The sequence below is a fragment of the Electrophorus electricus genome, chromosome 1 (genome assembly GCF_041902795.1).
Source record: "Electrophorus electricus isolate QZ-2024a chromosome 1, ASM4190279v1, whole genome shotgun sequence".
NCBI classification, from domain to species: domain Eukaryota; kingdom Metazoa; phylum Chordata; class Actinopteri; order Gymnotiformes; family Gymnotidae; genus Electrophorus; species Electrophorus electricus.
Window position 1 is genome coordinate 7,369,299 of NC_137497.1, and position 26,922 is coordinate 7,396,220.

Here is a 26,922-nt window from a genome sequence, read left to right on the forward strand (position 1 = left end):
ACCGAGCGGCAAAGTACCCAAACCAACTCCCAAAGTGCTATATTAAATGGTTAAACGACATAAGGGGAGGTGGATCAGGAGTGCTGCCGGAGCAGCAGGAGTCGCGGTTCGGGTGCAGAAGACCAGCATCCTGTCCGGCGGCCCGGTCTGAGCTGGCGGGATTTTGGGATCTGCACTGCACAGGTTGTGCACTGCAGGCACATGCCCGCATACGATCATACGGTACGATATTAAAGACATACAGCAATGCTATCGCTGCAGCCCCGCTTTAACAACCTCTCAGGTACTGCCCCGTGGCACTCTGATTACGTGTCTGCCGCTGAGAGAGATGTAAACACAAACAGAGACGCCCAAGTGTAGCGGAAGGTGTCGTGACTCCAAAACCTTTCCCTTCATCAAAAAAGATAAAACAAGAACTCTGAAAAATCTTTTGATACAGATAAAGTGAACCACAGGTGATTAGACAGCTGGCCAATATATATGATGTCCAGAAAACAGCAAAGCTAACCAACACAAGGAACTCTGCGGTGATCACTGAAGCAGTTTGGCACTCTTAAGGTAAATTTGTAATCCCATTCGAACAGCATGCCAAACTTGGAGCTAAGCGTGTCTCCAAGTACGGCAAAGTCTTTTTGAAATCGGTGGATTCGGTTTTCTTCCTCCACAACATGAGCCTAGTTTGTGAAGATTCAGAGGTTAACTGCTACTTAACTGGTGAGACATGATTTTTTTTTATCATCATTACACGGTGTACTGACAGGCCCCTGTGGGTAATGAGCTTCATGTATACTGACGCCAACACTACAGTTCACCGTCCTGTAGCTCATTTAAAATATAGCCATTTGTAATTATTCCACAAAACTACACCGATAAACAATACGGTCTGTGCGAGTCCACAGACGTATATAATATCAGTTTGCATGTTTCGTACTCGATATGCTCAAGTTGCCTGGCCAGAAAATAAATATAGAAAAAGTTTCACTGTAGTCCTGTGAAACTATCAAGAGTTAAATATCATGCCCAGCAAATATCTGTCTTGAACATTTACTACTACTACTACATTTACTTATGGGTAAAGTTTAAATGAATACCTCATTAGCATATTTTATTGCTAAAGAGTAGCTTTGGCAATAAACCCACCAGACCTACATAGCTCCTCATCAAATAAACGCTCCGCTTTTATGTCAACAGCTCCCCCCCGCAGCATGTCCGGGAAGTCCCTGATGGGAAGTGCGCACCCAAAGCAAGACGCTCCCGTTGGCCAGAGCGCTTCGGCTTCGGCTCTAGCTTAGCAGCATCGTGGCAGCAGCTCAACATCTAACCCAAGTCGTCGCCATGGCAGCGTGCTCCGTGTGGCTAACCTGCACACGGACAAGTTGCGGTTCAGCTCGGTGCAAAACCTGATTTTATCCAATCCAAATGGAGTTTGGGGATGCTTTAAGAACATTGTAGTGTTTTAAGGCCATGGGCAGTGGTAACTGTGGTTAAGGTACTTCACTTGTAATTGGATGGTTGCTGGTTCAAGCCCCACCTCTGCCAAGTTTCCACTGTTGGGTCCCTAAGCAAGACCCTTAACCCTCAATTGCTCAAGTTGTACCCAGTCATAATCGTAAGTCACGTTGGATAAAAGCGTCATCTTCCTTTCAGTAATTAACATTTACTCCTGAATCTGCTCTTCTGATAACCATCTCACTTCACTGGGTTCGTTTACACACTGTGTAAACGCATCACATGGAGCCTGTGTCAAGTCCTATGGTTTCCTGCATCGCGAGCACCACTTTCATTTCCGCACGCTCCGACATTTTCCTACCCAAATCTCAGCTGCGTTTCCTTTTCCCTCGAGGGGAGCGACAAAGCGCTGTAGCCGTCCGGTTCCATTTTGTCCTAGGCCGGAGCACCTCCGGCTCCCAACGCAGCCCGGGGAGGCAGAACACGCACGCACGCGCTGGAAAATGAAGCGCACGTCATGTGGAGGGGCTGCTGGTGCAGAAACTCTGGGGAGCCCAAGGAACTCGGAAATTCGAACTCGGGGAGGAAGCAGGCAGCTGCAGGATGGGAACAGGCACCAACAGTGTGTGCATGCACGTGTCCACAGGGGGAGATGGATGTTTGCAGAGAGGTAAAACATCCACTGGGGTCGCTCTCGGCTTTGAACGGTTTCAGAGCTAATTGACTGCACAAGTGCGCATCATTGGGGGGGGTCAACACCGAGTTTTGACACAAACAGGGAAGATTTTTTTCCTTTCTTTTTTTAAAACCACAAAATGTACATCCATTCCAGTCCGACAGTGACCACTTCGGTCGTCACCAGAAAGGGGTGTTTACAAGTCTGGTACAAAAGGAAGTGAACTTTATGCTCGACACACGGCAAGACGATTCCTCAGAGCACAAGAACATCTAGAGTGTAAACAGCATGTCAGGCTCTCTGATACCAAACACACCTTTTTAGTACTTTTGCTGAAGAACTTCAAGTTTTAGTATCAGCCACCGCAGTCGGCGAATTCAGGAATTCTAAAAATTATGGTAATTAAGATCTTGACATTTCAGAAGTTATATAATATTTTTTTTAAGGGTCCATGAATTATGCCAAGTTATTTCGCCACACAGGGTCCTGAAGGGAACAAAACCACAGCGGGTGTTCCATATCTGTTCCGGAATGGAGGTGTTCACCGTGGAGGCTAACGGAAGACCCCCTCTTATCCTGGCATGCCGTTACGACGTGAAATAATTGGGGTCGTGTTGCTCGTCAGGTGCTTTAATTGCTTTTCGACGCGCTCCCTACATACCAGAGCGGGAACACGCCAGGCCCAGACGACCGGGCGAAGAGACGATCGCAGGGACGTGAAGGGAGACGCACGGGAGGGATCGTCCGCCATGCTCCTCCTCTGGATGAATGGGAGTGGAAAAGAAATGGAACAGAGGAGCTCATTGAAAACTGATGTGGAAGCTTAAGGAGGAGGTGGTTGTTCTCCTCCCAGACAAGGGTCAGCAGCAGCCTGACCCACCCAACCGGCACCCAGTGCAGCCCAGAGCGAGCCTGGCTTTGTGACTGTTCACAGCATGTCTTGGCGAGTACGCACGGGAGAGGTGAACCTGGCAACGGAGACGAAATCTAGACACGGCGAGTTATTTGGAGAGGGAAATAAAATGACACTGTGAACAACTCTCCCTGCAGAGATTATTCATGCTCCATGTGATCCAGTGTGTGTGTGTGTGTGTGTGTGTGTGTGTGTGTGTGTGTGTGTGTGTGTGTGATGTCTCTCTGTTCTGTCTGTGAATGAAAGCACATGTCTCAAATAGACAGGAAGCCATTTTTAGAGCAGACATCGTGACAAACTTACATTATCATATAATTGCATATCATATCAGATCTAAAGAATCACTGACAGAAGCTAATTGCTTTTAAAACTGCACCAAATATCCTCAGAATGTAGCTGAGTTATCGGCCAGTTACTTGACCAACGCGTTATAACTGGGTAAGCGAACAGGAGTTCAGAGGAAGGGCACGTGTTACTGCGCAGTGGGATTTAATGAAACACTCTGAACTGAAGGAAAGCGTCATTTAACAAGTATGTAGATTACATTTAGACTGGTTTTAAATTCCTGAGTGGGCCAGTCACATTCCTCAACGCGGCCACGCACCCTTTCAGCCCACGTTCGCCACGCCCTCAACAGGGCCCTGCCCTCTCGGCCCACACTCTCCAGTCGCACATCTCCAGCCCAGCTCTGAATGACCGCATCTCAGCTGGAGGCTTCCCAACAGGCTGTAACGGGTCTGACCATGCGTGCGCGTGGTCAAGAGGAAGTCTGCCTTTGAAAGGCACGTGGCCAGAGAGCACGAAAAAGGCCCATTTCAAGCGCCGCTTGCTGGGGGCTGAAGTGGAGCAGCAAGCTCACACGTTCTGGAAGATTCCACCGATCGCTCGATGCGCCATTTCTACAATAAGAGACTTGTGCATGTTGGTCTTTGGTACTGAATTCCAATGCTGAACTTTTAAGTGGTCCCCCCCCCCCCCCCCAAAGATGCCAGAGCACATAAATAATATGTGCAATACACAACCTCCCGTCATCACAGTGCTATAGTGGGTGTTCCAACAAGGCCCATTACGTTACCCCCAGTGTAAAGCCGTCTGTAAGTAATTGCAGAGTTGCTTGTCAGTTTGGCTCTGTACTTAATGACTCCATAGGAAAGTGCTGAATGGCAGCTTTAAGTACTTACATCAGTACAGGGCAACTCGCAATGCAGCTCCGCTCTTTCTGCATGGCCTTCTGTTTCACTGGGCTTTAAGCGACTGTTTTCAATTGCCAGCTGGGCGTGTCATTAACTCAGACGGGAGCCAACAGACGCCAATCGCTCGAGGTTACGGGTGAAAGGGTGAGGTACTCGTGGCACGCGGGTCTGTTGGCCCTCACCATGACGACTGCAGGAATGCCAACGGCAGGAGAAATGTCCAGCCAACCTGACCACTGGTAGCCCCCTAATACAGGGGCACTGATGAGCTTAACAGCAAGCAGTCCAGATGACCACGGGAGAACACAGCCAGCCACGGACGACAGAAGAATACATCCAGACACCATAAAGACCCTCTGAACAATGGCGGTGTCCAGGATGTAGGCAGAGAACTCCCAAAGACGCTAGCTACTGGTAAGTTTTAAGAACAGAATCGCTGGGTTGGAGGTTTCCTAAAAGACGCATTCAAATGCTCGTAGAGTTCTGAGACAAAGTCTTACGGACAGACGAGACAAAAATTCACTTCTCCTAGAGGGACAGCATGAGCACGCTATGGAGGGATCCCAAGCTCCAAAGCAACCTCCCCATTCTCTGTGATGCATGGGAATACGATCACGCAGGGCCAGCAGTGGCGCTAGCCTGCCTGTCATTACGGATATGACCGCCAACAGACAGCAGTGAGAGGAATATTTACTGTTCAGAAACATCTCAACAGATCCATTCAAAAGGCATCCAATTGTACGCTCTGAAACTCGGTGGGTGGGGTTTTGCCCTAAAGAAGTGCAGTAAAAATTAAAACGCATGGCCGCAGCAGCAGGACTTGGCGGGCGTGGTGGGCTCTACTGGGACCAAACCCACCAAGCGTACGTTTACTTGCCGAAGCCCAGACCAAGGTTGGAATTTCGGAAGCGCCAGATCGTGTGGCACGGCCTTAGGCCGCAGATTCCCAGCGTCCGCTGGGGTTTGGAGTCGGATGTTGGCTGCAAAAAACTTGCAGGTCATGCGAGTACCGAACATATGAACGTTATTCAAGACTGTTGCTATGTTTGGTTACTCATGGTACTGAGGCATCTCATGTATTAACAGAGGTATGAGCTCTATAGTTCACCCGGGTCAGAGGTCAACAGCCTCGACTGACATTTGAGGCATGTCAACATTTGGCACTTGATCGTCAGATCCAACGCTGCGTTTCAAAACATGAAACTAAACAGGTGTCGCGGTCCAGCACGGATGCTCCGCACCGGTGTGCGAGGGCTTTTAGCTGCAGCAGAAGTGCCCCAGGAGAGATCACTTACAGTCATGTGTCCACCTCCACACTTTACACACGCCGACACGGAACGGCATTCCTGCCCCAGTTATGCGGAACAGGAATGCCCATTCATAAATGCTAACACCATCTGCTGCCTTACACGCACGCACGCAGGCACACGTGCCTCCCTGGGTCCAAACCAAACATCCCCACATGGATACATGATGAAACGTGGGCCCAAGGCTCGTCACACGGGCCCATGTCAGACACAAACTCAAGGAGGCGATGATGCAACTGGTGCATCGGGCTGGAGGCTGCAGAGCCGAGCCAGGCTGACAGATCCCACACACACACACACACACACACACACACACACCAAACATGGATTAGAAGATCAGCCTGAGGTCAGGGAGCAACAGCTTCAGGCTCCCAGTCTGAATCTGTGTACATAATATACTCCAGAAGAAGTACAGCTGTCTCTCAAATACCCCCCTCTCCCCACACAGACACAGGATTAGCGTATCCTCTCTAAGGTGCATGAGGAAATTGGGGGTGGGGGGGGGTCAAGATTCTGCCCTTGACTAGTTTGAGGCAGTTGGAGATGAGCTAAACAAAACAAACAAACAAACAAAAAAGCCCCTCAAGGCCCCCACACCCAACCTTACGGACCCTACCATTCCCACCCGAACCCCACCAGTCCGATGAAATCAATTGTTGCAGCCGTGATGCCTCACCCTCCTCTGCCGGACGCACCGCAATCGTTTGCTGCATCTCTATCTCCATCTTCTCTTCTCCAGCAGTCTGCCCCCTCCACCCTCCTGTCATTAGTCTCAAGCTCTCCATAACCACCCCCCCCCCCCCCCCAAAAAAAAATAAAAGCATTGTTACCTCCCCCATGGAGACTACCCCGTGTTTCAACAGGGAGGCAGAGAAAGCGTAGGCAATAGCATTAAGGGATCGATACTACTCCTGGGCTTTGGAGGATGGAGTTACAGAACTAACACTATGTCTTTGTCTTTTTCCTCTCTCTCCCTGACCCGTTGGCCCTTCTTCATGCTGGGTCTCCCTCACCCCGCCCGTGGCCTGTTCACCAGCAGGGGAGCTGCTCCCTGGGTGCTTTGTGCATTTCCATCGGGAAACCCAAACCAAGTCGCCGCCCACCGCTGCCAACAATAAAACGCGTCCGTTTTTCTGCAACAGGAATTTCCACCCGCAGAAACTCATGCTTTAGTTTATATTATATAAAGAGACTGATTATACATTTAGGAAACACTCTGGTAGTTACCGGGCTGTTTATGAAAGCTCAGTCGTACCCTGCAGCTTCACTTTGGGAGGTGGGTGGACTATGGCTTGTGTACAGGCCGACGCGCACGACAAAGCGCGCCGTCTGCAAATCACGGTGTCTGAACGAGGTACAGGAAAATGGTTGCACGATCTCGTAGTTCCCGCCATGCTCATTCAGATGCGTGACTGTCGTGAAGCTGATTGCTGCACCCTGGGTCAGGAGGGAATCTGCAGTGCCACAGCAGGCCTGGGCCACCATGCGCAGCTCATCCTCTGAGCTAGAGCAGGAAAGACTGGTAACTGTTACAAGAATACAAATACAACCGTCTTGATGCGAGGCGCGATCAGGCTGCTCAGCGGGCTGCGGTCACGTTCACATGTCCTTGGCCGGCCTTCACCGTTTCATGAATTGGCCTTTACAAAGGTGCCTGCATGGTGATATTTATATTCCACCAGAGTGTCCATTTTGAGCTTACTCCAATTTAAAATCAAATCTGCAGGAAGGGCCGTGGAGTGTGTGTGCGCGCGCGTTCCATTTTGCAACACATGAGGTGCGCACGTACTCTCAAAGTCATCATTTTGAATAGCCAATCACGCAGAGGCCACATCCTAGACCCCACCTTGGACCACCCCCCCCATTCCTGCTCTTTGCTCCCCAGCATCGCCAAGCCCGGCCGTGCTCAGGTCCAAGATCTGACACTTCCCATATCCCATACACTTCTCCACGTAAGCGTGCCTCACATTTCATTAACTGTTGGGACACACAAGTGAAAAGGCAGTAGCGACACGGGGAAACGTCTGTCAAAATCAGGAGGCTGGCACCTGAACATGGCGCCGTGCACAAGAGGAATGTCGGGAAAACCCCCCTGGGAAGAAGGGGGAGAAAAAAAGGCCGCGCATCATTGCCGAACACGACGGGAAGGCTCTGAGACCGGCCTGGTCGTTCCGAGCTCCGTTCGGAGGCCTCTACCTTTGAGGAGCTGGAAAACCATGGCTATTTAAAAGTGCCACCAATTCCCAGGGACTGCAGTAGGTCCCCTCCGCAGGGCGTTTCCCCCATGCGGCAGTGCTTTAACAGAGCTGGCTTCTGCTCTTACCGTCTCCTGGGGCTTGTGCAGAAGGACATCTCCTTCCCACAATGCCCTGCTCTCAAAATGGGCCAAAGGCATGTGGTCCCAGCCAAAACAGCAAGGAACCAAACCACAGTCATGATGTCACTTGGGTGTTTGTTAACTTAAATGACCAGGATTCACTTTATCTTGGTTCAACCTCCCGGAACGCTGTGAGGGACTTGAGCACTAGGAGTCCACTGGAAAGGAGAGACGCAGCGTTACAAGTGCAAAAGTAAACTAAATCACACTCAGTGAATCTGTGCAGAGGTTATGCAAAAACAGTTTGACTTCAACTTAAAAGGGCACAGTTCATGGTATTGGCTAGATACGTCCATGAACAAAAGGCAGAAGGATACTTGCGCCAACCATCCATACAGAAAACGGTACCCATGAACCCTAAAAAGGGGAAACGTCTGCACAACCGGTTCTCAACATTTCTGGCTACGTTAGCCATGTTACACTGATCCAACATAGCAATAACCTCTCACGTTCTACTGCTTAAATAATTCTGGAATGCATTTTTCTGGCATTATACAACCAATTCCTAAACGAAGTATTAATACCCATACAAGTAGGCATTTGCTCTTGAAACATGAACAGATTGACAGGTTCAGGCTAGAGGCAGAGGAGGGTGGGCATTGAGTCTTGGTTCCTGTCAAGGTTTCTTCTCTAGGGAGTTCCCCCCCTCAGCACCGTCACCCTGGTCTTGCTCACTGGGGGCTTGGACTCCAACATCCGTAAAGCTGCTTTGTGACGATGGCTGGTGTAAAAAGTGCTATATAAACAAATTTGACTTTGTATTTTGCAATACTTCATATCCAACCATACACTCTCTCCCTCACTGGAACAAACAAATAAAAACAAACTAGGGTTTAGTCTCCCAGGAAGGCCCATGTTTATAATTAAGAAGCCCTTAGTCCCAGACATAATCAAGCCAGGGCTAATCCATACACCAACACAACGCGCCCAGGGTAAGCACGACTCCGTTTACACGCTATAGCAGCAGCAAAAGGGACAAATGGAACAGGAAGCCTCTTCTTCCATATAGACAGAGCGCACCTGCTGGTCACGCTGGAGAAAGCCTGAGAATTCTGACAAACGTCTCCCACCATGTCCTGTAGCATGAACCAGGCTGGCAACAGAGGGATTAAGGCTTACGCAGCCCCGACACTGGAGTTAAGATCTTATCTAATCACACCCAAGCTGGAATATGGGGCCAGATGGAGAGTAATATTGCTCTTTGCTCTGAGGAACTCTATACTGTTGTCCCAGTTCTGCGCCAAACTACAGTCAGTGATCAATGATAAGTCCCCATAGGACTGACAGGAAGGAAGCTCATTAGAAGAGCTCAAAGTCACGGCTGGCAAATGGTTGTGTTTTTTTTTTTTTTCTAGCATGATTCCACGGCTAAATTTGATTGTTATCCATTACTTGGAAAATATTACCATCATAAACAGAACTCTCTGTTATGAGACACACCAGTTGTGCTGGTTTGACATTAAAATGTAATGATTAACCACCACAGCCAGTAAACCCGTTGTGGAGTTGCTGCACAGACCAGCGAGCCACGTTGCCGAGTCGCCTATATCCAAGACGGGCAGGGGCCGAGGGGAGCCCGATGCAGCCCCGTCTGGTTCTTGGGAGATAAGTGCAGATAAGAATTCTTCTCCAAAGCCTGGGAGTGCGCGAGAGGGCAGTGTGCCTGTGAATGCCTCTCCCTTTTGCCCGCCGCCGTTTGAAAATAAGGGCCACGGCGGATTGAAGGGAGTGCGGCTGTCCTCTCCCTCGTCGTCCCACGCTTGCGGAAAAAGGGACTTCAAGTCCTGCGTGTCCCCCGGGGGCCAAAACCAGAAAGGGCTCGACCTCAAGCATGCATCAGTTTTGTAAAAAAATAACTAAACACTACTAATGCAGCAGGCACTGAAGGAACAGCGAGAGGGAACGCAGTGTTAGTGTTGAGATGAACAAGAAAAAAAAGAAAAAAGGTTTAATAAATAAATAACACTTTCGAAAAGATGGCACAGCAGCCAACTTGCATCAAGAATAAGAAAACCATGGGAACGACACGTTGGCTTTGTCAGAGTACCAGCTGCTTACACACACACACGAACTACGCAGCCTTAGCGGCTATAGAATGGTGAAAGTAAAGTGCTGAATAATTAATTATTCAGACAATTTAAAATACAATGTTCCGCAAGCACCAATTACCTGGTGTTCTTTTAAAATAAGCTAGGTCTATTCACGAGTGTTATGCTATATAACGTTGAGAATGTAAAATGGCAAACATTCCCACAATCCCACTGATCCCCTTACAACAACAAAAGAAAGCTTCTTTGTGAACACTTTCCCATATGAACCTGTTGAAAGTCAAAAGGGTGCACCTGACAATACCTCGCAACCCAGACACCCTGGCTGTCATGGTAGCGACTCATCATGGACCACACACGTCACTGCTCCGCATTCTAATTTCCTGTTCTCACATAATATGCCTGGTCCGGCATGATTTACGAGCTCATGAATCTTCCCTGAATCGAACGCTGATCTATAAATGCTCAATCACCCCCCCCACTCCCTCCCAGCAGCGACAGGGGCCAAGCCAGACACGCTGAGGCTTTGTGTAGGGGGCCATCTCAGAGCAGGTGCCCCTGTCTGTGCCAAAAGGCGCACTGCAGCATACCAAACACACACACACACAGGTGTGCATTCAAAAGGCCCATTCATTCTATCTGAGAGCCAGGAGCCAGAGAGCGCTCCTCGTCTCCACCTTCCGCCTCCTTCCACAGAGATCCCACTCTGTCCATATTCCTTCCCCCCCCCCACTCCATCCCGCTCCCTGCATGTCACATGATCACTTTCCTTTCCTAGTGGACTCACCAGCCTACATTTGTGATTCAGTTCCCGGGAAACAATTAGCTGTAAGTAATTAGGTATTGTTAGAAACAACAGTTCCTTTGCATGAAGGCATCTGTTCAGGACACCCAGATGAAATGCTGAGCTTTGTCGGGTTTCAGTGCTGTGGAGCCTAAACATGCATTCAGCGTGCTGGCGTGCGCGCGACAGAGCCCAGATATCTTCGGGAGCATCCAAGCGTGCAGCACCCGTGACCGCAGACCCACGCGCCAGCACTTCTTTCTAAAACGCAGACACGCGCAAACACTCGCCAAGAGCAACACACGCGCGCGCACACACACACTTTCTACTGAGAATCCTACAAAAAGTGAGATTCATCGTTTTGCAAGCTAACTGTAGCGTTTAGTTCAAACATAGGTTGTCTTTGTTTGAGCTCAACCGTTGTAATGGCAGCAAAGTTGGCGTTCGCGCTTGGTTACAAGAACCTTCTGATCCATTTCACTTCTTTGCATTCCATATGACGACACTCCCATACGAGATGCGTCTTTAATTCCAAGAAAAGGACTCGTGAGGGTTAACGATCGCCGCGAGCGTTTCTGCTCCGACAGCGCACGAGATCCGGAGTCTTATTTCGGGCGGAAGGGCTCAAGTCCCGAGCTCCGGTGCCCCGGGCCCGCACAGGTGGGCATACGGTGCCCGCTCCTGTGCAGATGAGCACGCTTGGAGGATTTAGGCGGCGTGGCGAACAAGATCCAGCAGAGCAGGGAAATACTAAACCCGAAAGTGCCATGTGCACCAGGTCGACCTCGAATTTCAACTGTCACTAACCAACAGATGGGATCGAATCTTAAATCGATAGGCAGATGCGTGGATCAGTGATCAATATTGGTACCATAGAAAACTGCGATATGCAAACGACTTATAAACGAAAACCAATCTGTGGTGCGAGTATCCAGCTCAACTCTGACATTCCACACGAGTGGGTGACAAAATGGGAACATTTATATGACCCAACGGACAGAATTTGGTTAGGTAAATAAATAAATACAGACCAACATCACATCTTTACAAGACGTCCACCAGTGTTTAAGATTATATCGCGCAATCGCATGGGATCACATGGGAACGGCCCCTACCGCCGAGGACATGAATTGTGCGTGGATGAATGCTTCCATAACCCGCCAACTACACGAGTGCGTGATCATCCTTTTCTGTTCGGTCCAAGCACGCTACCGCACCCAGCACATTTAAAATGTACACGAGAGGTATGGCAAGAGGAGTTGTAAAAAAACCTGAATCAGATTAGCTAAAGTGAGACATGCTGGTTAAGGACGTACACCTGAACACCGTCCATTTCTGAAGCCTTTTACGGAGATTAGTAAGGCAAGCCTAAACAGGTCAAACCCACAAATTCCTCCAACGTACAGACCGCTGGATGTTGACAGTTTGCAAAGAGATAAAATGATCATCCAGCCAGAGTAGCAGTTCAGTAAAGCATACAGAAGCAAAGCCCTGCTGCTCTGTTTGATGCTTTCTATTATGAAAACAGAAAGACGCCAAGAACAACGAGCAGGAATGGTGTGTGTGTGTGTGTGTGTGTGTGTGTGTGTGTGTGTGTGTGTGTGTGTGTGTGTGTAATAATTCCATTACAGTAGTCATTTTTGCAGAATGTGACCGGCCGCAGACACACACACACACACACACACACACACACACACTGAACCGAAGGGCGGCGCGGTGCTAATCGCGTGACCCCGTGACAAAAGACAACAGCCAGTCATCCTAACTAAGAGCGCAGCGTGGCCACGAGGACGCCACTGTTGTGCGCGTGGCAACCAGACGCACCAGGACAACGGCGCGAGGGCCTGAACCACGACGCGCTCAATACCGCACAAGTGACACGAGCTGCAAGCCGGGAACACCCGGGAGTGCAGCGCGCGGGCGGCGGGCTGCACCTGCAGATCAATGACGGTCAGAGAGAAAACGTGAACTATACGCAGAAACTTAACTGCGCGAGATGGCCACGGCGTCCACTCGGAATACGCGGTTACGGCCGTGCACGCGCATCGTGTAACGGTGCTCGCGGTTAAGTTTAACGGACTGATAAACGGTTATCCCCGCCATCCACAGGACATACGGTTAAACTTAATTGCTGAGCTTGTGGGGATATAATTGAACACGGGTAGCTATACATCGTGGGTAAATGGGCAACAGCGTAGCGTATAACGATCATTTTATTCTCACACTAAAGAAAACACAGTTCGTTATCACCGTAGTAACACCCTGTCGTACAACTGGGACTCACAAACGCAACCTTTGCAGTTTAACACGTTTACGTTTCATAAATCAATGTTTCAAGTTCATTTATCACGAAACATAACGTCTCCCCCCGCCCTCGTCTTCCCCTCAGCCGGAGTTGAGGGAGGCACGCGCGCAACACAAGCCGCGCGTAAACTTGCCCGCGGTCTCGTGAGTGGGTCTCGCGGCGAGCTCCCTCGCACGCGTGCAGACTCGCGGCGAGCTCGATGCCGGAGTGGCGCGCTCCAGAACAGCCCCGTTGAAATACGTCTACAAAAATAGCCATTACTTTACAAAACGAGCAGCACCCTCACTCGTGGAACTCGTTTATTCCCCCTACCAAAAATTCAGCACATCCTACTTGGTTTTAACAAATTACAAATGTGGAATTAAAACGCGTTTGTCCGAACAATAAAACTCCATATGTAATCTCTCTTTGATATCTTACCTTAACGAAAGCGCTGATTGATGCAACTCTATGGGTCAGGTATTTTTCAGTTCATTTAACCATTAAAATTTGTAGATCCTTTGACGGGTCAGACAAGGGAATAAACATATACCCTTTTCTTTAGATGTGGGTTTTGAGTGTCTTATTTCCACGCATGTGCAGCCCGCAACCTTCTCTTCCAGACAACAACAACGCATGGAGAAAATCTCATCACCGTAAATGCTGTTAAATCCCGCCCCTGCACAGATGCATTTTAGGAAAACAGTTCAGCTGTCTTCTATTGGAGAATTTCTAATTTTAATCAGGATGAAAGCACGTAAATCAGACTTCATTGGCTAAATTGGTGCCAATCAATATAGTACCCCCCCCCCCACTGCGCGCGCTCACACACACACGCACGCACGCACGCACGCACGCGTACTTCTCGGACCTGGTACTATCTTGTAATAGTCCTTTAATTTCCGGAATCGGATGCATTCACTATTTTTACACGCCTTTGTCAGTTTTCTCTGTAAGGAATAAACAGTGATCAGCGACTAACTCATAGATTTCTTTACTTTGTCTTTTTTTTTTTTTTTTTTGGTGAAAGCTACAATACGCGACGAGCCGAGGTGCTTTATGTGTTTAGTAATCTAAATTACGCACATTCCTCACTAGGATAAAGACAAATTATACATGAAGAGGGCGGGTCAAGATCTCAGTGGTGGGCGGGGCTCCCTGCGTCACCTCAGCCGTTTGGCCAATCACAGGGCAGGATGTTCTGACCCCGCCCTCGTCATGCCAGCCCCGTTTACAGGCATCTGTCACGTAACCAGCGCTGCGAACGTTGCCCGCTCGCCATGGATCCGTGAGTAACGCCATCAATAAGTCACATAGATTGTATACGAACTCAAAATGTACACTGAGCAGGGTTACGGCTAGCTGACTATAGCTGCCCGTCAAGATAGCTTATGTGCTAACCGAGCTACGTTGCGTTAGCTGTCACTGAAGCAGCACAGATCTGCTGTATCTTAGCTGGGTTAGCTTAGCTAACGTCCGCTATCTTATACGATGTAAAACTGAATAGCAGTTAGCTAACTTGGCTAGCTAGCTAACGTTAGATTTATTACCAGCTAATCAGCCAGCATAGACAGACAGGCAGACAGAGAGATAGATGGAGAGATAGATAACATGCTGTTTAAGTTGGCACCCCAAAAACAGAAAAAGGCAAGCTAGCTAGCTGTCTGGGTAAGTTTTACTTGGGTATTGAAACCTAGCTAGCGTCTTCATGTGGTTGATTTGTGTTGTCTTTTGCTGTTGCCTTTTATAAAGCTTGTAAAGAACGTCTTTTGAGGGCGTTGTCCGTCTCATAGCGTTACTGTTGTAAACCAACATACACACAGACACTATTGCCACATCACCCCTTCGCTGTTCCTCTTGACAGGAAACCGTAGTGTTGAATCTTGAATGTTTGGCTAACCAGAGACACACTTTACATGGCCCAGTATCCCTGTGACCTGGCTTCTATTCCTGTCATTCTCGTTTGTTAAAAGATTAGATACACCAACGAAAAACGACATCATTGCTAATGGTTAATGTAAGTTTCTGTCTCCATTCCTTTTCTAGCACTTGGTGTTCTTTTGCCTGACCCTAACTGCTGCTTGTGATAGGGACGTCCTCATGTGTATCATTTTCTTCAAGTTTGACCCGCGGCCTGCGTCCAAAAATGCCTACAGGTATGTTTCTGCTGTTGGTTTGGTTTGATTTGGTCTTGTTTATTTGACAAACGCTCGTGGCCCTGCCCCTGAAACGGCAGGAACATCGGCATTAGAAACAAAACCTGCTGACGCCATGCATTCTTTCGGGTTACTTTTGCCTTTGTTGCGAAATCACAGGAAAAACAGCTCCAGCTTTGCTGGTATGGCCCAAGCCACTTCATTAAGCTGACATCTAATTTACGGAGAGTCTAATTACACAGGAACAAAGGGTGCCATGTACTGAATAGCAATGAGTGTGTACGCTCATAATGCAAAGCGCCCAGTAATGCAGAGGGTGTTGACGGCTGTGTGAAGCATGGCGCGGCCTGCTTTGACCTTGGATGTAATTCCGACGTCTGCTCACCCGAGGGAGAGGTTCGGCTGGTCAGGGAGCGGGAAGGTCCAGCACGTCCTTACGTTTGGCATGCCGCTATCCAAAACCTCTCTGGGCTTGTTTTCTTTTGCAGCACGTAAAGATCAAGTTCCGGAACCCAGCCGAAAGGTCTAGAGTCCCATATGCAGGAAGAATATTGGTAAACATCATAAAAGGAAACGCCACTTTCCGTTTTTAAATTAGCCGCCACTGTGTTGTCCCTGACATGCTGAAGGGAAAAATAAATAAGTACATAAAGTTTTGAACTACTGCATACTTTCAGAAAGTAGAAGAGGATCATTTAGCTTGGGTCACAGGAAGGGGAGTCGACAGACTTGGTGGAGAAAAAAAAACATTCACCGTCTGGGAATTAAAATTTGAGTGTACTCTTGGCTGTGGGCCATGGCCGGACAGGCAAGCTGTAGGAATTTGCGGTGACGTATCCGTGTCGCCCCTACCAACCGTACGGGTGACTAACCGGTCAGTGCGACGGGCTTGACAAATCTGCCAGCTAGAACCTAAAAATAGCCGAGAGCCGCGTCAGATGGTCAGCGCCGTGACTGGTGACGGAGGAGAGGAGAGTTGTGCTCTGACAACAAAAATCAGCAGCACTGCTGCAGATGTGTGTCTACTGTACATAAAAGCAGTCAATCATGCTAACGATGATGAATTGTAATAGGCTTAATTGGATCATGACCGGCCTCAGGAGTCACCACTGTGGTCCTTTGGGTCCTAATTTGATCAGGTATGTTGATCAGTCATGTTATACCGCACATGGTGCATACTATCAGCTCAGCAGCCCCACCCAGCCTCCTCAGTGACCAATATTCATTTGAACCAAACCTTCGACTTCTAAGAGGAGGGTAAAAACTCAGCTAATTTTAGGCCCTGTGAGTGTAGTGATGATGTATTGTGTGTGTTTTATTTTTTTGGGGGGGGGGGATTTGGGTAAGAAGCCTGTGGAAAACATGAAGCCAAGTAGATGTACCTGATTATCAAATAGAGAGCAGGCAGAAATAGGTCTGTGGGGGTGCCTGCCACTAGCTTGGCATTTCCAATTCACTCACTCACTCGCGCTCTCTTTTCCCTCTCACTCTTTCTCTCTCACTTTTTCCGTCAGTCTTTCACTCGCTCTCATTCGCTTTTGTTGCACTGCAGAATATAGATCAGATAGGGAGTGCGTGCGTGGGCATGCACATGCCGGTCTATGCACCAGGCTGGCAGCGGTGATTCATGGACAGTAGCTCGGGTGGATGTGGAGTTCCCGGCTGTACTCCACATGTCAAGGTATCAGATCTCCACGTGTCAAAGCGTCTGATCTCTAATGTCATGAGGCGCTGCAGGTCAGAGTGCGTTGAGTGCAGCCCTTTTGTCTTTAAGTGGTCTCAGAGAGTGGAGCAGTGTTTGCCATCATATGGCTCTTTTAGCCGCGCTGTGGGTTTATCCTGTTCGGCGTTTCTGTTCTACAAACGTTCCTCTTCGAGTTTCAGTGCCGAGCTACATGGTAAATGCTGAATTAAGCAAAATTTTCAATTGCTGCAGAACAGTTCATCAAGCCTGGATGGAACCCCTAACACTAACTTACTCCTTGACACAGATTCAGGATCAGATACTGCTACTCTTACCCTAAACTATCTAAAGAGAAGCTGAAGTAAGCTCGATAAGCTCTGAACGACCTTTAAAATCTCTTCTAGAACTTATTTGTGCGGTATACATGCTAAGACTGCAGAACATTCTTTGTTAGTTGCTATCATACTGGCCTTTGCAATACAGATTTCACAGAAGGCTGTGACGTGCTTTAGTGAATACCTCTTTTTATCATGTATCCTGCCCAGTTTGGCCCAGATCCCTAATGCACAAGCCGAAGGCGACTGATGAGGAAGATCTCTGCGGCTGGGTTTAAAGAAGAAACCTCGGGACGACCAAGACTCGAGAGGGAATCCATCCTCCACTGGGCTGACCAGCTACTAACCAGTCTATGCTGTATTATTTTATTTTTAGTCCAAGTAGCCACTATTTCCGTGTAGGTGTGCAGCCTCGGTCACTCCATTCGGTCTGGGGATTCTGGGATGGCAGCATCGGTCCCCCAAGCTGGAGGGACCAGGACGTTTCCTCAGATGCTTTGTCGCAGACGAGCAGGTCTAGTCCAGAGTTGGCATCGTCTCCATCCGGCGCAAGAACATCCGCCCAGGCTTGCAGAGAAGCGGGTGATCCAACACGTGTAAATAGCGATAACATTTTGATGGTAAACGTTGATTAAAAACAATAACGCCAGCCAAGTCTTTCACGATGTCACAACCTAGCGCGTTGTAACATATGACTGGGCGTGGTATCGTCCCGATATGATATTCTGGTCTGTATCGGGTGGTCTCGGCACCCGACACCGTATACTATCCTGCTGCTCCCTTGACTCTCAGCTGGGGGCGCTTTATTAAAAGACTCTCAGCTGCTCGCTTTAGACGTGCTGAAAATAGCCAGCAGGCGAGCAGAAAGAGGGGCAATTGATAAAGTGACTGCAGGCGCACGTCTCCGCAATTGATAATCGATCAAAAGGCATTAGCCTATTCATTACGCTAACGAGTCTCCGCCCGGGTTTAGGTTTCGTTCCACTTACCCCCCCCCCCCCCCTTTTGCACTCATTATTGTTGCTTTCTCTCTCTCTCCCTCCCTCCCTCCCTTCTTCTCTTTCTCTAACCCTCTCTTCATCTCTCAATTTGTCTCATTGCATTCTCTTTTTGATGCCCCCCGCCCCCAATCAGCTGATTGAGGAGCTGATTTTAAGACCAGCTCAATTTGAGTTCTCCTCAGTTTGAGAACACAGCAGACAGATGTAGCGTCAACAGAGCGGAGCAACAGCCTGCTCTGTGTAATGCGGGTCTATGTGAAAGAAGGCTCTGTTGGCGCCGAGGGCCCATGTGCTGGGCAGGTTCGCTGTCAGCGTGCGGCTCTGAGTGGGGACAGAGTGGACCTGCCGCCAGTGAGAGCGAAAGGTGTGTGTGTGTGTGTGTGTGTGTGTGTGTGTGTGTGTGTGTGTGTGTGTGTGTGTCTGTGCACGTGCTTGCGTGTAGGTGTGCACATGACTGCCTATGGGTGTGCATATGCTTTGGTCTGTGTGTGTGTGAGAGAGCGAGAGAGAAATAACACTGCATTGTGTAGCTTGCAGCAGAGACGGAGCTTTTGAGGATTTGGGGAGCTGCAAAAATCACTCTCCCAGTGTGCTGAGCTGAAACACACACACACACTTATATCTACAGCATTTGGCAGATGCCGTTATCCAGAGCGACTTACAGAAGTGCTTTGTTGTCTGCTCAGAAATCATTAATCCTCAGTACTGGCACATAGCAGCTTAGGTCTAAAGATACCGCAAAGCCAAGCCACTGTCCGAGACACATACACACACACACACACACACACAGAGAGTGATGTCACAATGAAAAAACCCGCGAACAACCACAAACAAAGCACAACTAATGTGTCATTACTGAATGAAGGAGGCAATGACCTATTTGGTTGAAATTATAAAACAATTTTCAGTTCTGAACAGCAGGGTCCATCCAACAGGCACTCCAGCGAATTAACTTCAGCGTTTTTGCTGGGCGTGGTTGGGTGTGCTTCCGAGTTGTCTCTCACAGCAATCAGTTAGCGTTTTGGCTAGAATCAGTTCCTAATCAACAGGAGAGGTCCGGCTCGCAGACGGAGTGGGCCGCAGCGCTGGACCGGTGCCTTTTTTTTTTTGGCTGCTCTTGTTCCCAGAAGCTTTGGATCCGATTTGCAGCTTAAGACAAGATTAATCTAACTCATTCACCGATTCGCCGTGTTGCAGAGATCAAATTCAGTTAACTGGAGTTCATGGGAAGGGGTCAGCTGGACGTCCTCCAGAGCCTTGTCCAAAATGTCGATTCGAAGAGAACACGATTGGTGCGCTGGCCCGCTAACAGGTAAACCAGTATGATGAAGCTGGGGTTATTGTTTCAGGTATTCCAATGGGCCCATGTTCCACCGGAATAGCAGCTTCCCAGTTGCAGGTGCCGGGTTTGTGCCGCTTGCCTGCCCTGTGTTCCTTCAGCTCTCCCCTTCTGTTGCCCCCTGCAGGCTCGTTCTGGCCGCCAACAGAGACGAGACCTACAGCAGGCCGTCCAAGGCCGCCGACTTCTGGGGCAACGGCAAGGAGATCCTCGGCGGTAAGAGTGTCCGGCTTCTCAGTCTTCTGATTGGTTAAACATGCACTCAGTCTGTAACAAACATCTGTTTGGATTTGTTTGAAGGTTTTTTTGTTTTGTTTTTTTTGGTTTGGCTGTTTTTATATGTACAAAACAAAGAGGTCACATGAGATTCATTTGTTTTGTTCTGCATTGTTTTCCACCAAAACGTCTCTGAACCAGCTCGGCAGCTCTGAAGGTCTTGTTGGCGCGACCGGCCACAAATGCCCCTGTTGCAAAACGCAACCAGAGGTGGAACCCTTGCCGTGTTACAACCACCACATCTGTGTTTATTAATTGGGGTACCGCTCAGCGTTTATTAATTGGAGTAATGTAGAATGTATTTATTAGGTTAATTTGAATTTCTAACCGAAAACTATTGTGTTGTCACGCATCCCTGCTAGAGCCAGCATTAGCACCCGTGGAACACAGCACTGAAAAATCATCTTCTATTGCCTCATTTACAAAATGAAAAAATAAGGTTGACTTTGTACTGACTAGCTAAATGATGCAGAGCGACCAGTCTTATCGTGACAGAAACCATTAAAAAAACTGAACGAGTGATGATGGCTCCGTAATCTGTTCTGGGCAAATAAACCTGGCCCTCCTTCGACTGCATGCACTATTTTGCAGTCTCCGGTGCGAAACTAGGGAAAATGTGATGCTTACAGCAAACAACAAACAGACCAAAAAAAAGCACAGTTTGCGCTCACCCAGTCCTGGCAGTTAGACCTTAGTAACTGATCGATGACCTCTTGTTTGATACACGAGGCAGTTTGCAGGAATACGCCATGGCCCCTTGCTGTTGGAGAGAGGTCAGGCCGACTTGTAGTTTGTCGGCCTCCACTCGCGCCTGTAATTTAGGGTCAAGCGGGTGACGGGGCGGAAGGTGAGGGGGTCCGTTATTAATGGCCGGCTTTATGGAAGCTTTATGAAGCGTAGCGCTGGGCGGGGGGGTGTCTTTATCTGTCCGGGGATGGGGGCTGAACGCAGCCCGAGAGACGTGATCTGCGGCCCCCTGGGTAGCATCAGGGCCATGGCGTACTAAGGAAGATCCTGAAACAGCATTACGTCACCTTTTGGCAAAAAAAATACCGATGTGTTTTCATCGCTGTTTTTGGATCCGAAAATGATTTTCAGTATTCTCTGGACTCTTTTAGCGAGCACTCTTATTGTGAGTATTTAACACATACAGTACAGGTCCGTGATGTCTTAAATTCTCCTAAAATACTCACTTGAAATGCCACAGCAGTCTCCCTTAAGCTGTCAGCAAGAAACATTTTACTTAATGAGCTACTGAAAAGTTTTTTTTTTTTTTTTTTTTTAAAGAACAAAGAACAAAAAAAAAACAGACATAATTTGAATAATCTTGTTTGCAGAGTGGTAATTAAGCTAATTAATCTGTTGAGAATAGCTTTATAAATATGGAACACGCTCGTTTTTTGTACTAAGCCAGTTGTCGAATAAGACCGGCGGAACACACTCAGACTCGAGCTGGGCGTCGGCACGTGGTATGCCCGTCCGCTGTAGCCGGGCCGTCCGGGTCCTTCACACCTGTCCTCCGCCACCGTGCCTCCTCAGGTCTGGATCTGGAGGAGGGGAAGGAGGGCGGCTCCTGGCTCGGGGTCACCAAGCGGGGAAAGCTGGCGGCGCTGACCAATTACATGGAGTGGAGGACCAACCCGGACGCCCATGGGAGAGGTAGGCGATCCGGGCACGTTTTCTTCACAACTGAATGCTCTTCATCTGCAGGTGACGAGTGGCAGCGTTGCCTGGCGCCAAACTGGATAATCATCGGAAAAATTATTTTGTTAGTCAACTCCAGATTCTTTTGAGAAATGATTACACTTGTTGCATGCGTCCGGGTAATGATTGTTATTGAAAGCTTTAGCTTGCTTTAATAAAACTGCTTATCAAATGGTATTGATTTAGCAGTTTTCCCAAGTGAGCAGTGTTCACCTTTATTATTGGCACGGTGTTATTGGCTTTTATTATACACTGACCTTTCCGTAAGTGGGATCAGGACGGCAAAATGATATGGCAGACGTGCACGTCCCATTCTTGTGACGCTGATCAGTCTCATTGGGGAAAAGCAGAAGTAACGTGTGTAGCTGCAGTGCTTTGTTGTTGTTTAATGAAAGCTAAAGATCAGCTATTCTTTTAGATTTTTAATTTTTTTAAAGGTTAAAGCTCATCTTTTTAAAAGATGCCTCTGTTGCGAGTCTACATGAAAAGATAAATGAAATACAAGAGATAATCTGGGTCTGGAAAAGCATCCGAAATCCTTCGAGCTACTCGAGCGCTTTTCCTTTCTCCCCAGGATTTCTGGTGTCAAACTACCTGACGGACAGCCTGGACAGCTTCTCGTACCTGCGCAAGGTGGCATCCGAGGGCCACCTGTACAACGGCTTCAACCTCCTCACGGCCGACTTCAGGTACCCGTTTACAGTCGGATATCCCGCGGGCGCTCAGATGAGACTGGCCCGTGGGCCGGGGTGTTTCAGGTGACTGGAATAGTGATTTATAATGCCTCGTCAGCCCATGGACGCTTGCAGAAACGCCCGTGTCAACACTCGTACCGAAGACCCATGCGATTTGCATCCATTACATGTCCGACGCTTGCGCAAATCCCACTTTATCGGTCAACCCGTTACCCCTGCACTAGGATTGTGCTTATGCAGAATTTTAAATGTCAGGGTGATCATTATTTCATTAAGTTATGGAAAGAAAAACCTGATCCGAGATCAGAGGTCATACTGTGAGTGAGTGGTCTGATGCATATTGGCTGGCCTGGAGCATAGACTGAACGATAAAGATGTGTAATCAGAGATTCCTGAATAAGACCAAGGTTCCTGGGTCCGATTCGCTTTTGGTTTTACAGAGAAATCGGACTGTAACCCTTTCCTGACATCAACCCTCTTACATCAATAACGCGAACGCGACAGCTAAGAGACATGATTCAAGGCCTCGGGTTTGTGCTCATGAGTGTCTGAGTACGGGCGCGTCCAGTGATGTGATGTACCGTGTGTAAACATGTACATCGCAGTAATTGCTGTCCTCAGTCATCCCTGCAGGATAAGATATGAATTTAAAAGGAATCTTTAATCCAATGATCCTAACCTTGCTAACATTGACTGATGGCCACTGTGAAGCGGATAGCACTGGCTGATATTAATCCTCGCACCAGCCGCTCCCCTGCTAGCGTTCATTTCCCACCGCAGCCTTCTGTTAGCTGAAATGTGCCTTTACGGTTATGAGGGACTCGTGTGGCACCTCGTTACAATTCATCCGGCGTAATCAGATGATAGTGGCTCATCCTCTCCACGCCGCCATTCCTTTCCGTTTCATTTACAGGCAAACGGATCTCCCAGGTGGCCCGAGTCCAGGTCCTGTGGGCTTTGTGCGACTCTGCACATTGGAATATTTTTTTTTCTCTCTCTCTCTCTGTTCTTATTCTTCGTGTTACTGGGTGGAGATCAGGCAGGGATGATTATCGTCTGATCTCGGGGGTCTTTGCGAGGGAAACCAGGCATCGGCTTGGCCACCTGGTCTCCTGTTCCCGGGGATGGATGAAGCTTAAAAAGGCTGTTTGGAATTCAGCTCCACAGTTGCTTGTCCGAGCTATTTTCTTCAGGGCTTTGTGGGGTCCTTCCCTTACAGGGAGAATTTTGTTAAGGGATGATTCGTGCAGGCACAGGTGTGCCATTATGGTTTTTGAAGGCTGAAGCTCTGGGGACTTTGGGCAGCATGTTATGTAGCATCATCTGGCATATCCATTAGACCTTGAGTCAACTGACTATTAATTAAATCCCAATATTAGCATTTTAGACAGGACTCAATATTATCAGGCAATGCTATGTAACTGTGCTGCGCTTAATGGTCCATCAGGTGCACCAGAGTTGCCAGCTCACATGGCAATAATGCAGATAACGTTGGCAAAATCTCTGCCACGTTTCTCCAAAGGGCAGGAATGAAACTACATTACAGACATTTAATGGAACACAGTGATGTGGTGATGTGCAGTGAAGCCATCACACAATGTACTCTCTTGGCTGAATTCTCAGCGATGCTGGTCTCATGGCTGGGAGACCACCAAAACCATAGTTGGCTCTGCAGTCATCGGGTGAGATGGATAGCTGAGTCGCCATCTCCCTGACAGTCCAGGGTCAACCGTGAGCTGACGGAATCATGCCGTTAGCATTCTCTTTTAAAGTGTGATCAAATGTCCAGCAGTGCTGTATATCTTTCTGCCTAGCGTTCGACTGTTCCAAAAAAAACAGAAGAAGCAGATCCTATTCCAGAGGCCCTGCTTCTGTGGTTCCTTCCAGCCCTAACGTAGCATCTGTCAATCCAGCCGAGAGAGCCAGGCGTTACGAGGCCCACCCCCACAGCAGCAGAGCCAATGCCTCTCACTGCAGTGTCTGATGTTGCGTTACTTTGTTTCAGGGGCCAGGAGGGACAGTATGTTTTAAGAGGCTGCGTAGCATATGGACACACACAATGATGCCAGACACCCATGAGAAGTAATAAAATGGATGTCGAAAGCATCTTGGGATGTTATTTATTTGTTTACCATCTCAATAAACAGGATCGTTACCAAGCCATTAGTCTGTCCTCCCAGGTGAAGATGATACATGCGGCAATAAGCTTATCAGAAACTTTTGTCCCCAAAATCAATAGCAACATCCTGCAGCCGGAGAAGAGGTGTACATTATAACAGAGATCTTCTGCCCCAGCCTGCTGGGTTGCCAAGTCTTGGTGAGGATTTTAGCAGTTGTTGATATATTCAGGCTATAACTATTCCTTGTGTTTTTAATCATCTGTTTCTATATATCACTCTTTAGAATGCGATAAAGCAGAGGACCAAACGCCAGACTAAACAGCACTGTGGAAAACTGGAATTCTCCCAAAAGAAGCAGTAAAATTCCTCCTCGGATATCAGGAGATGTCCTTGGATATGGCTTTGGGAGAACCTTTAAATCAAATTTTTGCTTCTCTTTTCAAAAGTCTGTGTTATTGATGGTGTGCAGAAGTGAGGCATTTGAGACGAGATTGAAGGCTCCAGTCCTTCTGCCCAAAACCTGTGTCCTGTAACTAGTTACTTGGACTGTGTATAGTTGGAATTTGCCTTGTAGTTTCTCAGCTTTCAGCCAAGAATCCATTTGAATGATGGAGGTGCACAAAGCTTTATATATTATGAAAAAAATAACTCTGTATAAAGCCCTAGAGGCCCTAGCCCTCTCTCAGTCCAAGTTCCAGTTTGTAGTATAAAACCTACTGTGTTTTAGAACACAGTATTGGCTTTGGATAGCTCTCCATTTCCTATGAGCAGAAACAACAGTGTGGTAGATCGTATCTGGACATTCTTGCATTAAGTGGACTTTTCACCACTACTCAGTTCAATCTTATATATTAAAAGTCATCATTAGGCTATACCCTGCATATTTAGGTCTCCAATACCTCCTACATATATTAAAAAATATATATATGACTACACTCAGGTTTCAAAATAAATACAAGCCTCCCAGTTTCTTATTTTCATGGAGGGATCTCTTTTCACTGGGGTGCCTTTCTCTGCTGGAGATAATCCTTTTTGTGTGTTAGTCATGTTTGTTCAGAGCCTCCCATCCAGAAACGGCTTGCGGCTTGCACGTCTCGGCGTCCCGCGGGGCAGAGGCACTGCTCTCCCGGCACCGAGCACTCTGCATCCAAACAGCGCAAAATAACGGCAGCGCTCTCCTGCTTCTCCCTTAAGTCACATCCTTATTAGAACGCATTTCACATATCGGTGCTCAAGACGAGCAAAACCGACAGGCACAGACTCGGTGGTCTCTTAAGCCTGGGCTTGTGTGGAAGCAGGACGTTTCCAGGGTGGAGGGCCACAGAACCTTGAGTTCTGTGACATGCTTCTTGCATGTTACTGCTGGATGCCAAGGTGACAATGGTAACGATGGTACTTCCGACGCGAAGGTAGTTGCGGGTTACGTTTAAAAGTTCCTACACATGCCCTGAGGTGGGATTACCTATCAGATGAAAAAGGAAAGTGGATGAATCGTAAGTGCTTCACGTGTTCTGCCGTGATAAAAAATGACGGAAGATTACAGTCTGAAAACAGCAAAGGAGAACTTTCCTCGCCCCAGCAGTCAGAGCGTCACGGTGACAAGTTACAGACATCCTTACGATGTCACAAGTCCTGCGACAACTTCAGGCAGAGCTGCAAACGTAAGCTAGTGTGTCTGTGCCCTTCGCTGGGGCAGACCGAAACAGCAAAGCGAAATTTCAAATCACACTCAGCAGGCCTAACCCATATCTGCTTTGATCACAGGCTAATCAGAGGTGAACTGTGGACACGTGCTAGACGCGAAGTAGACGTGTACTAGCCATATCGAGTAGCCGGGCGCCTCGAGCTCCTGTTATTCCTGTCAAACGCCTGCACCACACAGCTCAGCTCAGCGGGAGGAAAAGGAGCAAACAGATGCCGGCTTACAGACAGAGAGAAGGACGTGGGCTCCCTAGAAATGAGCCTCCTCTCCTCTGCATACTGATTGTTTCTCTGAGGATGAGCTGAGGGGAGGAGTTCTCTCCCAGTTTCCCATGACTCCCCGTCACTTTTGAAATGTATTTTGTGTAAATGTATTTTTGTACTCACAAGCTATTAGAGATGCCAGCTTTGTTGGTGCACTTGGCTTATACAGCTATTGAAGGGCATTGCACCCGAAATTTGGTCTCAGATCTCTCTCTCTGTAGACACAAACATATGCACGCACGCACACACACACACACACACACACACACACACACACACACATATATATATATATATATATAAATATATATATATATATATATATATACATACGTGTGTGTGTATTTAACTTCTGTATTTCATCTTCGGTTCTTTGTCCTCCATCCTACTATTCAGTGAGCATTTTCTGGCTCTAGTATTACTCTAGTATTGATTTTACTATTAGTATCTCGGATGGATGTATTTGGGTGGTGGACATGACTCTCATCCCAGGTTAAAGATCCGTGACCCTGCAGGGTCAGCTGAGCTGTTTCCGGTTTAACACCCACTCCCATGCCATGCATTGGTGTATTGGGAACGTTATGCCACCCAAATAACAACCACAGCAGTGGTTGTG

The 26,922-nt window shown here is 48.1% G+C and overlaps 2 protein-coding genes across 17 annotated transcripts in view; one reads left to right on the forward strand and one right to left on the reverse strand.

Moving 5' to 3' along the window:
* arvcfb (ARVCF delta catenin family member b) overlaps window positions 1–13,649 on the reverse strand; it is a 119,552-nt gene extending 105,903 nt beyond the window's left edge. For 6 of the 11 annotated variants that reach the window (XM_081710711.1, XM_081710710.1, XM_081710702.1 and 3 more), the window contains exon 1: window positions 13,473–13,647. The gene's annotated coding sequence lies outside the window, so the exon portion shown is untranslated. Of the gene's footprint in view, window positions 1–13,472 lie in introns of all 11 variants that reach the window. The other 5 variants (XM_081710694.1, XM_081710678.1, XM_081710684.1 and 2 more) reach the window with 2 other exon arrangements.
* A 587-nt stretch (window positions 13,650–14,236) lies between these two features.
* The window catches only part of tango2 (transport and golgi organization 2 homolog (Drosophila)), a 19,049-nt gene continuing 6,363 nt past the window's right edge, over window positions 14,237–26,922 (forward strand). For 2 of the 6 annotated variants that reach the window (XM_081710838.1, XM_081710845.1), the window contains exons 1-6: window positions 14,301–14,319; window positions 15,078–15,187; window positions 17,417–17,802; window positions 19,674–19,762; window positions 21,362–21,481; window positions 22,101–22,215. In XM_081710838.1, the coding sequence (XP_081566964.1) occupies window positions 17,651–17,802; window positions 19,674–19,762; window positions 21,362–21,481; window positions 22,101–22,215 (476 nt within the window). In that variant the 5' untranslated portion in view covers window positions 14,301–14,319; window positions 15,078–15,187; window positions 17,417–17,650. Of the gene's footprint in view, window positions 14,320–14,350; window positions 14,700–15,077; window positions 15,188–17,416; window positions 17,803–18,270; window positions 19,520–19,673; window positions 19,763–21,361; window positions 21,482–22,100; window positions 22,216–26,922 lie in introns of those variants that run through there. The other 4 variants (XM_027019880.3, XM_027019881.3, XM_035526367.2 and 1 more) reach the window with 3 other exon arrangements.